Genomic DNA, 14,117 nt, shown 5'->3' with positions numbered 1-14,117 from the left:
ATGCAGAACATGGTCCGGCCTATTGGTATAGGGGTCCTGGCACTCACAAACCTCACCCAAACATGGGATACTGGAACTCTAGCAGCAGGTGCAGCATACATGTAATTTCTGACCGGTGGTGGCAGAAACCCAACTGAATGGATTCAAATACCCTCCCAGGAATGAGACGCCAGATGGCGGAATCTGCTGGTGATTGAACATAAGGCACAGGGGTGACGAAGGCGGCTCAGTGAACAGTTCGGAAGGGTCCCTCTGCAAGAAATGTATTGGCACTGGTTGGGGCACCTTATTGGTGGTCTGCCTCGTATGGAGGGACTGGAAATTGGCCACAGGTTCAGCGGACATGGCATGGTCATAGAATGTATCCCCAGTATGTCCCATGGGAACATGCATCCTTGGCAATGACCTGCCACGGTGGGTCACATAAGGTCCCCCAAAGAGGGAAAAAGAAGTCCCAATGCTCAGAAAAGAAGTCCCAATGTACATGGTACATTCACACAGGCAAGTTTTCATCGCGTTTCCAGCTTCAAGTTTGAGCTGTGGCAAATATTCCGCCGCAGCGCAAACTGCTAGCGGGAAACTCTCCATAAACCCCCGCCCATGTGAATGTACCCTAAAAACACTACACTGACACATAATAAAGGGTAAAACACTACATATACACACCCCTTACACTGTCCCCCCACCCAACGAAAAACGTATCATACGGCAGTGTTTGCAAAACTTAGCCTCCAGCTGTTGCAAAACAGTTTAGCAACGGCTGAAGGCACCCAGTTTGGGAATCACTGGCATAGAATACCCCTATGCCCACTCCTATGCAATCCCTAATTTAGTCCTAAAATGTGCATGGCGCTCACTCACTTCGGAGCCCTGTCTAATTTCAAGGAAACAGTTTAAAGGGGTATTCCAGGGGAAAACTTTTTCTTTACAAATTTGTTTAACTTTCTGGAGCCAGTTGATGTAAATTACTTCTATTAAAAAATCTTAATCCTTTCAATAATTATCAGCTGCTGAAGTTGAGTTGTTTTCTGTCTGGCAACAGTGCTTTACTATGGGGATTTGCTTCTAAACTGGGCGGTTCCCGAGACACTTGTCATCAGAGAAAACTTAGAAAAGAACAACTCAATTTCAGAAGCTCATAAGTACTGAAAGGATGAAGATTTTTAATAGAAGTAATTTACAAATCTGTTTAACTTTCCGGAGCCAGTTAATTAATAAATATAAATATATATAATATATATATATAATATATAATATAATATATAATATATAATATAATATATAATATAATATATAATATAATATAATATATAATATATAATATAATATATAATATAATATATAATATAATATATATATATATATATATATATATTTATATATTATATAAAGTTTTTTCGTGGATAACCCCTTTAAGGACACATATGAGGTATTTCCTTATTCTGGAGCAATTGCGTCACAAATTTTGTTTAGTTTTTTTCTCCTTTTGCCCCTTATGAAAAGGAAAAAGGGTCTACACCAGCCTGTTAGTGTAAAAAAATTTTTTTGTTTTTTTTTACACTAACATGCTGGTGTTGCACCATACTTTTTATTTTCACAAGAGGTAATTTATAACACCGTTATTTGTAACACCATTTCTTCTGAGTATATAAATACCCCATATGTGGATGTAAACTGCTCTGCGGGTGAACTACAATGTTCAGAAGAGAAGGAACGCCATTGGGCTTTTGGAGAGAAAGTTTGTACGGAATTGACGGCCACGTGTGTTTACAAAGCCCCCATAGCGCCAGAACAATGTGACCCCATTTTGGAAACTACACCCCTCACGTAATGTAATAAGGGGTACAGTGAGCATTTGCACCTCACAGGTGTCTAACAGATTTTTTGGAACAGCGGTCCGTGGAAATGAAAAATTTAATTTTTCATTTGCACAGCCCACTGTGCCAAAGATCGGTCAGACACCTGTGAGGCGCCAATGCTCCCTGAACCCCTTACTACATTCCTTGAAGGGTGTAGTTTCCAAAATTAATGTATGTGTTTTTTTTTATTTATTTATTTTTTACACTTTTAGTCCCCTTAGGGGACTTTTAGGAGGAATCATTTGATTTCTCATACAGATCAATGTGGTTCCATAGAACCACATTGATATGTGTACTCTGCGCTCGATTGATAAAGCTTGGTCCTGCCAGGCTTTATCATTCTGAGCGGCGGAGCAGGAGGAAAGGTAAGCCCTCAGGCTACCTCCACAGTGGATCGCTCCACCCCACTGGACCAACAGGGATGGGATAAAGGCACCTTTAGACACTGCTGTCAGCTTTGACAGCGGCGATCTAAAGGGTTAATAGCCGCCAGCATGTCAGCTATTAACGCCAGCCCACAGCTACAGGAATTAGCTGGGGGCTAGCCAGTATGACGTGGGTTCGAGTCGGGAGCCCGCGTCATACCACCTTAACAGCACAAACAAAAATTAACCTGTACTCACCTCCCAGTGATTGGTTGAGTACATGTAAGGCTGGGTATGCAGTGTCTTGGTGCCTACTTACGTACATGTACGGCATTATGCGTTAAGTGGTTGATGAGTACATGTCAGCACTTCCATCATGGCTGAATTCCCCATAAAATTGCCGTTTCTTACTAACCTTTTCCCAAGCATTGTATAACTATTTAAACATAACATTTCTGAATCACTACCTACATACTAACAACCCAATCACCGCTGACAAAGTCAAACTGCAGGGGCACTCTCTGGAATCTAATTGCCAAAACTAGAGGGGGAGATAAAAAAAAAAATATATATATATATATATATATATATATATATATATATATATATATATATATATATATAAAAACTTACATAGTTTATCAAACTCTTTTTTCGTTAGAGCCACTTTATTCCATGTCCATTCAAGTACAAAGCGGAGGTTTGGAGCAGATCTTGGTTGCTCTTAAAAAAAACAAATTACAGAAGTCAGAACTTTGTGTAAAACAAACATTTTAGATAATTTATTTTTTATTTTACCTTCTTCAATCCACTGTTTGATACAACGAGTTAAAAGACTGATAGAGCTTGTTTCAACAGCAGCTGATAACACAGCCTGAAGCTGTTCTTCCTAAAAATAAAATAAAAGCCATATAAAAGGTTGAATTTTATATGAAGAAAATTATGTAAATATAAAAAATGAGCTTACTTGAGTCAAGCTGGAAGGCTGAACATCTGCTAGCCTTGGAGAAAGCAGACCAGCTACTAAGCACCTGTTATAACCATCGGGAATTTCTTCATTTAACGATGATCCAGAATTCTTTAAGTAGTGCAGGGTCTTAAAGTAAATCATGTAGTTTGACATTTAAAACAAGAATAGCCAACTTTGTAATTAAATACATACACTTCATAAATGCGTAATGAGTTACAGCCAATATTGTCAAAAGCTGCATATGCAATTCAGCAGCTTTCCCAGCTGATAGCACACAGCATTACATTTCAACTATTTGCACAGAACTTAGAGATGCAAGCTGGAAATCATAGGGGGGAGATTTATCAAAACCTGTTCAGAGGAAAAGCTGCTGAGTTACTGATTGTTTCTTTCATTTTTGAAAAGACCTCTGAAAAAAGAAAGAAGCGATCTGATTGGTTGCTATGGGCAACTTAGTAACTTTTCCTCTGGACAGGTTTTGATAAATCTTCCCCATAATGTTAACATGAGGCACTGCAAAGTACTCTGCTCCAGTAAAAGCAGTCTAGATTTCCTAAAAAGCTTACTGATGGTTTCCATTGACAAATGGAATAGTGAATGTAGCACGTAAAGCAGAAGTTCCTTGTGAGACCACCCACAGTGCGATTGCAGGAGGTCCGATAAGTCAAAATGGAGGTCTTTTCGCAGACTACACAAGTTGATCACTGATTGCACTGATGCATAGCACTGCAAAATGCATAGAGCTGAACAGTAACTGCAATCAAAAGACTGCTATAAATAGACCCCTGTTGGGACTTTAAAAAAAAAAAAGTTTTACCCCTTAAGGATGAAGGGTAGAGGTACGTCCTTGCATCCTGGTATTTAAGGAACAAGGACATACCTGTACTCCCTGGTCCAGTTTCCAGGGTTTGAAGCGTGCTCACGAGCTGAGCAAGCTTCATACTCCGTGGGTCCTGGTTGCTATCAGCAGCCAGGACCCAAGGTTAATGCTGGGCATCATCGATTAGGCCGATGCCCGGTATTAAAGGGGTACTCCGGCGCTAAGACATCTTATCCCCTATCCAAAGGAGGACCCTGTGATCTTTCATGCAGCACCCAGTTACCATCAGCCCCGAAGCATGTTCGCTCCGGGTCTGATGACTGCCAATCACGGGGACGGAGTATTGTGACGGCACAGCTCCGCCCCATGTGACATCACACTCCGCCCCCTTAATTCACGCTCGGCACCCTACCATAGGCTTGCATTGAGCTGATGGTAACGGGGTGATGGTAACTGGGTGCTGTGTGAAAGATCACGGGGGGGTCCCCAGTGGCCGGACCCCAGCGACCAGGCATCTTATCCTTTATCTTTTGGATAGGGGATAAGATGTCTTCGTGCCGGAGTACCCCTTTAACCCTTTAGACGCTGCAGTCATAGTTCATGCAATCACAAGATCGCATAGTATAGCCCCATATGGGGACTAATGTAATAAAAAAATATGACAATCATATGCGGTACTGCTGTGTGCGTAAATGTACTAAATATTAAAATATAAGGTTCGTTAAACTGCACGGTCGATGACATAGATGTAAAAACATACCAAAGTCCAAATTGCACATTTTTGGTCACTTCATAAACAATAAAAATATTAACAAAAAGCAATCAAAAAGTCCCATCAAGTCAGAAGGGGTTAGATCGGGGTTATATGGTTAGTTGTTAAGTTTCCATCATGAGAGGTTCCAACCAACTGTCCATAGCAAGTGGGAGAGAAATCTTGGTTCTCTTACTGATGAAGAATTGTCCACTGCACTGGCCCGTACTCCTCCTCTGTCAGAAGCTAATAGGCTCTCAACTGTTTCTCTTACAGAGTATTTAAGACTCCGGTGTTCCTGCAAAAGATCAGGGTCCAGTCTGACTCTGCCTGTCCTCCTTGTGGTATGTTAGAGGCTCATCTGGTGCATATGATTTGGGACTGCTCTCTTCTAGATAATTATTGGACTGATGTACTCCAGCTTATACGGATGGTTTATGTAGTTATGTCATCTCTGCTCCCTAAAGTATGTCTGCTAGGTCTCATAGGATGTGGGAAAGACGTGGGGATGCTGCGAGTTCTGTATCGGGGTCGGAAGCTAATTGCACCGTACTGGATCAGGCCTAACCTGGTTGAACTTGATGGACGTATGTCTTTTTTCAACCGTACTGACTATGTAACTATGTAACCCTCTGGCAATAGCTGATATGATCACTCAAATCACCCATTTAGTATGTTTGGAAAAGGGTATTATGTCAAACGCAAGGCTACTCGTAAGTTTGATGGCATATGGGGTCCCTGTGTGCAGAAGTATGCCCCACCTGATCACACGTCTTAGGTGCATGCCCAATTTGGGAAAGTTTGCTTGGGTGTAAAGTATGAGAAATGTGCAGTGTTGCTCTTTGCTTCTATGTTTTCCCCTCTGTTTGGTATGTTTGTGTGGAGTGTTGTGTTTGCCCACCTTTGCCTTGGTGCAGGTCTTTGTGTGTCTGTGGTGGGGTCCTATCTGACATGCTCCTCTTTCATATAAACTAAAATAAACTTATAAATGTATTGCACATCGAAAATGTCTCAACTATCAAAATTTGTTCACACCACCAATTGGTCACACCACATGGCAGAAAAAAAAATGGAATAAAAAGTAGGGATGCACCGTTTTCAGCTAATTGGTGCAGGGCCGAAACGAGTCACTTCACCTGAGTCCTTGTTGTTTCTTATGGCAACACAATAAAGAAGTTCCTTTTTACGACTTTGGCGCTGGAAATTCTCTTTTTTCTCCATGGTATACGGACTACCCCCGGTCCAGTCCGAGCACAGCAACAGAGGGTGAGTTGAATAACTATCTTTGCTTTGTTTAACCCCTTAAGGACTCAAGGTTTTTCAGTTTTTGCACTTTCGTTTTTTCCTCCTTACCTTTTAAAAATCATTACCCTTTCAATTTTCCACCTAAAAATCCATATTATGGCTTATTTTTTGCGTCGCCAATTCTACTTTGCAGTGACATTAGTCATTTTACCCCAAAAATTCACGGCAAAACGGGAAAAAAAAATCATTGTGTGACAAAATCGAAGAAAAAACGCCATTTTGTAACTTTTGGGGGCATCCGTTTCTACGAAGTGCATATTTCGGTAAAAATTACACCTTATTATTCTGTAAGTCCATACGGTTAAAATGATATCCTACTTATATAGGTTTGATTTTGTCGTACTTCTGGAGAAAATGATAACTACATGCAGGAAAATGTATGTTTAAAAATGTCATCTTCTGACCTCTATAACTTTTTTATTTTTCCACGTACAGGGCGGTATGAGGACTAATTTTTTGTGCCGTGATCTGAAGTTTTTATCGGTATCATTTTTGTTTTGATTGGACTTTTTGATCACTTTTTATTCATTTTTTAATGGTATAAAAAGTGACCAAAAATACGCTTTTTTTGATTTTGGAATTTTTTTGCGCGTACGCCATTGACCGTGCGGTTTAATTAATGATATATTTTTATAGTTCGGACATTTACGCACGTGGCGATACCACATATGTTTATTTTATTTTTATTTTTTTTACACTTTTTTATGGGAAAAGGGGGGTGATTCAAACTTTTATTAGGGAAGGGGTTAAATGACCTTTATTAACACTTTTTTTTTAACATTTTTTGCAGTGTTATAGGTCCCATAGGGACCTATAACACTGCACACACTGATCTCTTGCACAGATCACTGGCGTATATTAATACGACTGTGATCAGTGTTATCGGCGCTTGACTGCTCCTGCCTGGATCTCAGGCACGGAGAAGTCATTCTTTCGATTGGACACCAAGGAGGCAGGTAAGGGCCCTCCCGGTGTCCTGTAAGCTGTTCGGGATGCAGCGATTTCACCGCAGCGGTCCCGAACAGCCCGACTGAGCAGCCGGGTCACTTTCACTTTAGAAGCGGCGGTCAGTTTTGACTGCCGCTTCTAAAGGGTTAATATCGCACATCGCCGATGTGTGGTATTAGCCCCGGGTGTGGTATTAGCCCCGACGCGATATGATGCGGGATCACGGCGCGATCCCGCTTCATATCGCGGGAGCCGGCGCAGGACGTAAATATACGTCCTGCATCGTTAAGGGGTTAAAAAAAATGTAGCATTGCAAAAGTGGTACTGTAGCGGTAATGTTTGTTTTCTTTTCTTGCAGGCCAGGCACAATGGAATTAAAACATTTTTCACAATACTAACCCTTTAAGCACTCATTTTCACAGAAAAATCTATTTTGTTAAAAGTAGAACGGTAACAGACAAACATGTTAAATGGGCAATGTCAGATCCAAAAACTTTTTATATATTGAAACTGATGAAAAACTAAAAGACCTTTTGTAATATGGTTGCTTAACCCCTTAAGGACTAAGCGTTTTTCAGTTTCTGCATTTTAGTTTTTTCCTCCTTACCTTTAAAAATCATAACCCTTTAAAATTTTCCACCTAAAAATCCATATTATGGCTTCTTTTTTACGCCACATCTACTTTGAAGTGACATTAGTAATTTTACCCAAAAATCCACGGTGAAACGGGGGAAAAAAATTGAAGAAAAAAGAATGCCATTTTGTAACTTTTGGGGGTAACTTCCGTTTCTACGCAGTGCATTTTTGGGTAAAAAGGACACCTTATCTTTATTCTGTAGGTCCATACGGTTAAAATGATACGCTACTTATATAAAATTTTGATTTTGTCGTACTTCTGGAAAAAATCATAGCTACATGCAGGAAAATGTATACGTTTAAAATTGTCCTCTTCTGACCCCTATAACTTTTTTTATTTTTCAGCATTTGGGGATCTATGAGTGCTCATTTTTTGTGCCGTGATCTTAAGTTTTTATTTAGTTTTGATCGCTTTTTATTTATTTTTCTATGGTATAAAAAGTGACCAAAAAGCCAGCAATTACTCACCAGTAATTCTATTTCCTCGTAGTCACGACTACTCCACCAGGAACAGGAAACCTAGAGTTCAAAAAGGATGCACATCCCTCTCTGCCTCAGTGAATTACCAAGACTTAAGAAGCATCCTACATAAGGTTAGGCTGCTTTCACACTCTGAGCATTCATCCGTTATTAAACGTCTGTTTTCTGTGTAAAAACGGACGTTTAATAACGGATGAAATAACGGGTGCTAATGGATGAATATTCATCCGTTAAGAACAGTTATCCCTCATGTATGGCCGAACACCTGCCTTCAGACTCCCACAGCCTGAACTACTACTACTCCCATCATGGAACAGACTTCTTTCCATGATGGGAGTAGTAATTCCCTGGCTGCGGGAGTCTGCAGACAGCTGGGGAGGCTACATTAGTGTTTTTACTACAACCCCCATCATGGAACATGTTCCATGATTGGGGTTGTAGTACAGGGGCTGAGGAATTGATCGCACCGGGTTTCACTTCTTAGACCTGATGTGATCTGAAGTTATGAAGTAGGGGAGCGGGCGGCAAGATCCGCAATCCTGCGATGTATCAGTGTGCTTTAACTTTAATTTTTGAATCCCCCGCGGGGAGTTCTGAATGGCCGGTTCCGAGGAGCCATTCAGGGCTCTCAGTTGGAGATTTAAAAATGAACATTGTGAGTAGCAGGGGCCATATCTATATTAAAAGCGCTGTGGGGGGGCAAGATATATAGCGCTGCAGGGGGGAAGGGGCAGACATATAGCCTATATATCTAGCCCCCCAGCAGTGCATTAGATATGACCCCCGCCTGCGCATTAAATATATACCCCCGCAGCGCATGTATCTGTGCCCTCGCAGCGCTTCTATATACATATGCCACTGCAGCGCTATATGTGAAAAGCATTCTAGCAGCAGCATCGGCCACCCGATACTGCTGATAGAAATACTTTTCATGCATAGTGCTGCAGCGGCATATGTATATAGAGGCGCTGTGGGGGGGCAGATAACGCTATATGTCTGCCCCCCCCCCCCCCCATATGAATGAAAAGTATTTCTATTAGCAGCGCATAGTGCCAGCTCTCGGTTCTATGCGCTGCTAATAGAAATACTTTTCATTCAAATGGCAAAAGGGGTATATGTATATAGAAGAGCTGTGGGGGGGGGGGGTCAGATAACGCTATGTGTCTGCCCCCCAGCTCTTCTATACACATACCCCTGCCACCATATGAATGAAAAGTATTTCTAATAGCAGCACATAGAGCACTATGCGCTGCTAATAGAAATACTTTTCATTCATATGGCGGCAGGGGTATTGGTATATAGAAGCACTGGGGGGGGCGGGGCAGATAACGTTATATGTCTGCCCCCCCCCCCCCCCCCCCCCCAAAGTGCTTCTATATACATATACCCCTGCTGCCATATGAATGAAAAGTATTTCTATTAGCAGCGCATAGTGCCGGCTCCATGCGCTGCTAATAGAAATACTTTTCATTCATACGGCAGCAGCGGTATATCAATATAGAGGCACTGGGGGGGGAACACTATGGGGGAGATTTATCAAAACCTGTGCAAAAGGAAAGTTGACCAGTTGTCCATAGCAACAAATTAGATTGCTTCTTCCACTTTGCAGAGGCCTTGTTAAAAATGAAAGAAGCGATCTGATTGGTTGCTGTGGGCAACTGGGCAACTTTTCCTCTGGACAGGTTTTGATAAATCTCCCCCTGCCATATGAATGAAAAGTATTTCTATTAGCAGCGCATAGAGCCGTCACTATGCGCTGCTAATAGAAATACTTTTCATTCATATGGCAGCAGGGGTATATGCATAGAGAAGAGCTATATAGCATTATCTGCCCCCCACAGCGCTTCTATATACATATGCCACTGCAGCGCTATGTATGAAAAGTATCTATCAGCAGCATCAGGCGGCCGATGCTGCTGCTAGAATGCAATTCACATATAGCGCTGCTGTGGCATAGATATATAGAAGCGCTGTGAGGGCACATATACACATATACATGCGCAGGCGGGGGATATATATTTAATGCGCCGGTGGGGGTCATATCTAATGCACTGCTGGGGGGCTAGATATATAGGCTATATGTCTGATGCCCCCCCCCCTCTCTGCAGCACTATATATCTTGCCCCCCACAGTGCTCTTTGGCCCATGCTACTCCCAAAGTTCATTTTTAAACCTCCTGCTGAGAGCCCTGCTCGGCTCCTCAGTACCGGCCATTCAGGGCTCCCCGCGGGGGATTCAAAAATGAAAGTTAACACACACAGATCCATTGCATGGTTGCAGAGCATTCTTCTTCCGTCACAACTAACAGCCGTTATTCATGACGGACTATGACGGGTTATAACTGATAATCAAATAATACCAGAGACTTTAATGGGATTGTTTAACAGCCGTTTAACAGGGCTTTTCTAACGGACGTTTGGAACGGATTAATTTTTAAAGCGTGAATGCAGCAATAGAATACAGCACTATACACAACAAATGTATATAACATTTTTTTTTTTTTTTTGGCAACACCACAGTGAACACACCACATGTGAGAAGAATAAGAAAGAGGGTGGGAATAGTATGTGATGCTGTTGTGACTAAGAGGAAATAGAATTACCAGTGAGTAATTACCGGCTTTCCACCCAGTCACGACAGCACCACCAGAGAGAATACCAGAGAAGAACTAGGGAGGGATCACCACCTGAAGAATGTTGCGCCCAAAAGCCAGAGGATAGTCAGCCCTGAGCCTATAGTGCCGAAAAAAGGTATGTGGGGACGACCAAGTAGCCGCCCTACAGATTTGAGCAATAGAAGCGCCTCTTTTCTATGCCCATGATGAGGAGACTGCTCTAGTAGAGTGAGCTCTCAGGTTGGATGGAGGAGACAATCCTGCAGAGGAATGAGCTGCAACAATGGCCTGCCTAACCCATCTAGCATTAGTATTTGCTCTGACACTATTTCCCCTATTTGGACCTGCAAACTGAACAATTTGTCTGACTTCCTAAAATTTCTGGTACTTTTTAAATACTCTAACACATCTGCGGACATCAAGCATGTGGAACAAATTTTCACCTTCTGAAGATGGATTTGCACAGGACGGATGGACAACTTCTTGAGATAAATGTAAAGAAGACAAAGGCTCAAAAGGACTCCTGCAGAGAGGGTTAAGCACCAGAGTAAATCCCAAGGAGAAACAGCTGTTAAACTGAATAGCTGCATTCTGGTAACAGACTTACAAAATCTCCCCACGCAGGGATGGTTAGCAATCTTCTGGCCATATAATGCCCCTAGAGCAGCTACGTGTACCTTGAGGGTGGCAGCCCTTAATCCTTTCCAAAGTCCTTTTTGTAAAAAAAAAAATAATAATTCAAGAATAAAAAGGCATAATTTAGCCTGACCAAATAAAAATCGGATGAGTCTGAAAAAGACAAACTTTTTCCAAATTCTAAAATAAAATCTTTGTAGTCACTGGTTTTCTACTGTATTGTAAAGTGGATATAACCGCATCTGACAAGACCCTTGGACTTCAAGATTATCCTTTCAAGAGCCAAGCCGTCAGATGAGGGTTGCGGACATCTGGATGAAGGACCAGGCCTTGGCTGAAAAGATCCTGGATTTTCAGGAGAACCCAGGGATCTGCTAGAGACAGGAGAACCATGCCCTCTGTGGCCAGAATGGGGCGATTAAGATGACTGTCTCTCTGCCCTCTGATTTTTCTTATGACTCTGGGAATTAGAGCCAGGGGAGGAAAGGCGTAGGCCAAGTCCCAATCCTAAGTTTGAGAAAGTGCGTCCACCGCTAAGGGACTGTCTGCTGGACTCAGGGAAAGAAAGTCTCTGGCCTGTCTGTTGAGCCTGGCAGTGAAAAGATACACTTGAGAGGTTCCCCATAGGGCTGTGATCTTGATGAATATTTTTGGATTCAACCGCCATTCCCCTTGAAGATCGGTTGTTGTTGTTGTTGTTGTTGGCTTAGAAAGTCTGCCCTGAAATTGAGATCCCCTTTGATATGCACTGCAGAGATTGTTTTAGATGGGATTCTGCAAAGGACAAGCCCTGAAAAGACAAATTCAGAATGGATGGCGTTCTCATAGTTCCCTGTTTATTTAGGACAGACACAGTGGTGGTATTATCCGAGAGTGGAAATGGGCCCAGGGGACTGCTGGGATGGGTGCTGTGAACAAACATAAAACTGACATTCCATTCCTAATAGATATACAGGGAGCCGTAATAATCTACCTGACTGAAGAGATAATCTTCTCTCTTAGCTGAAGGGAGAAAAGATTTTTGTACTGAAGAGTCAAACAAAAAGCCCAAAAAACTTTGAGAAGGGATAAGGGAGGATTTTTCCCAACTAATTAGCCAGCCCAACTTATGGAGGATATCAACAGTGCGGGACAACTTTTTTTTACTTCAACTTCTGATTCGGCTAACAGCAGAAAATCATCTACACAGGGAATAAAAATCCCTTCTCCCTCCCGAATATAGGCTGCCATTTCTGAAACTATCTTTGTAAAAACTCTAGGAGCAATGGCTAAACCAAAGTGCAGGGCACAAAACTTTAAATGAAGGAGTTGAGAATTTACAACAACTGCAATGGTTAAATATTTCTGATAATCTGAGTGAATAGGGACATGAAGGTATGCATCTTTTAAATCTAAAGACATAAAACAATCCTTGAAACAAAAAGGTTAACTGTGGATTTTATTGTGTCCATTTTAAATTGATTATAAATCAAATAATGATTCAGAGGTTTAAAGATTAATATTCACCCTGAATGTACCATTTGGTTTTCCCACAAGAAAAAGTAGAATAAAACCCCAAACCCTGTTCTTGTGGGGGTAAAGGAACCAAACCCCCATTATCTTTAAGGGATAATACTTCTCCCTTTAAAGAAGGCTGACCTGAAGGTCCTGGAGGGGATTTAGTGACCAAGAATCGAGTAGGTGGTAAACTAACAAAATCCAGACAGACCGTCTCGAACACTTTGGATTATCCAAGAACTATTTGAAGTTTTTGCCCACTCTGGAAAAAATTCCTTAAGTCTGCCACCTACTCAGAGATCCAGTCATTGGGGGTCAGTTTTTTGGTGGACGTGTTAGGCTAATTGAACATAAGGCCACTCCCCTTACGACAAAACTTCCACTTTTTAGAAGGATCTCTATTTTTATTCTGACCACCTCTCTTCCTTTAAAGTGAAAAGGCCTATTTTGTCTAGGAGGCTAGGAAGATGGAAACCCCATGTTCCTATCCCCAGCCTTGTCTAACATGTCAGAGAGGAGAGAACCAAACAAAAATTCTCCCTCACAGGGAATGGCACATAACTTACTTTTTGAGCCATTTTCCCCAGACCAATTTTTTATCCATAGCACTCTTCTAGCGGAGTTAGTAAGTGCTGCAGGTCTGGCGGATAACCTTACTGCGTCTGAAGATGAATCTGCCAGAAAAGCAGAAGCTTTTTTAATTGTAGCCATTAAGGAAAGAGTCTGCTCTTTGGGCACATCATTTTGCACAAATGAAGACAACAGTGATACCAGCGACTGGGGTTTTAGAGTGGCCCCTGCAGTCTCCCAAGGCCTTTTGAGAAAAATGTCCTTTTCTGTGCATAGGGTCATTTAAGGTACCTAAGTGCTCAAATGGTAAAGACCCCTTCCTGGAGACCTTGGAAACTGCCATATCAATCTTAGGAGGGAGATCCCAATACTTAGTATCAGCCTCCGAAAAAGGATATTTTCTTTTAATTGCCCTAGGAATGAAGTTTTTTTTAAATTTTTTTTTATCCGGAGTCTCCCATTCTTTCTTAATTGAGAAATGGTTCTATGAACCAGGAAAACTCTACGTTTTCTTTCTTCTAGGCCCTCGAACATCATGTCTTGAATAGACTTCTGTTCTTTAGTCTCCTCAAGCCCCATGGTGGACCTCACAGCCTTAATCAATTGCTCAGAATCCTCCGACAGAAAAAGAGGCTTTCCTGACAAGCCATCCTCCGATGAACGGGA

General features: G+C 41.8%; 1 protein-coding gene across 2 annotated transcripts in view; it reads right to left on the bottom strand.

Annotated features, from left to right (window-relative positions):
• The window catches only part of AHCTF1 (AT-hook containing transcription factor 1), a 176,272-nt gene that overhangs the window by 115,524 nt on the left and 46,631 nt on the right, over nucleotides 1-14,117 (bottom strand). For both annotated transcript variants that reach the window (XM_056567149.1, XM_056567150.1), the window contains exons 12-14: nucleotides 3,192-3,320; nucleotides 3,023-3,113; nucleotides 2,858-2,947 (exon numbers count right to left, since the gene is read on the bottom strand). In XM_056567149.1, the coding sequence (XP_056423124.1) occupies nucleotides 2,858-2,947; nucleotides 3,023-3,113; nucleotides 3,192-3,320 (310 nt within the window). The remainder of the gene's footprint in view (nucleotides 1-2,857; nucleotides 2,948-3,022; nucleotides 3,114-3,191; nucleotides 3,321-14,117) is intronic.

This window comes from Hyla sarda, chromosome 3 (assembly GCF_029499605.1).
Source record: "Hyla sarda isolate aHylSar1 chromosome 3, aHylSar1.hap1, whole genome shotgun sequence".
NCBI classification, from domain to species: domain Eukaryota; kingdom Metazoa; phylum Chordata; class Amphibia; order Anura; family Hylidae; genus Hyla; species Hyla sarda.
This window is presented reverse-complemented; position numbering and strand designations above follow the sequence as displayed.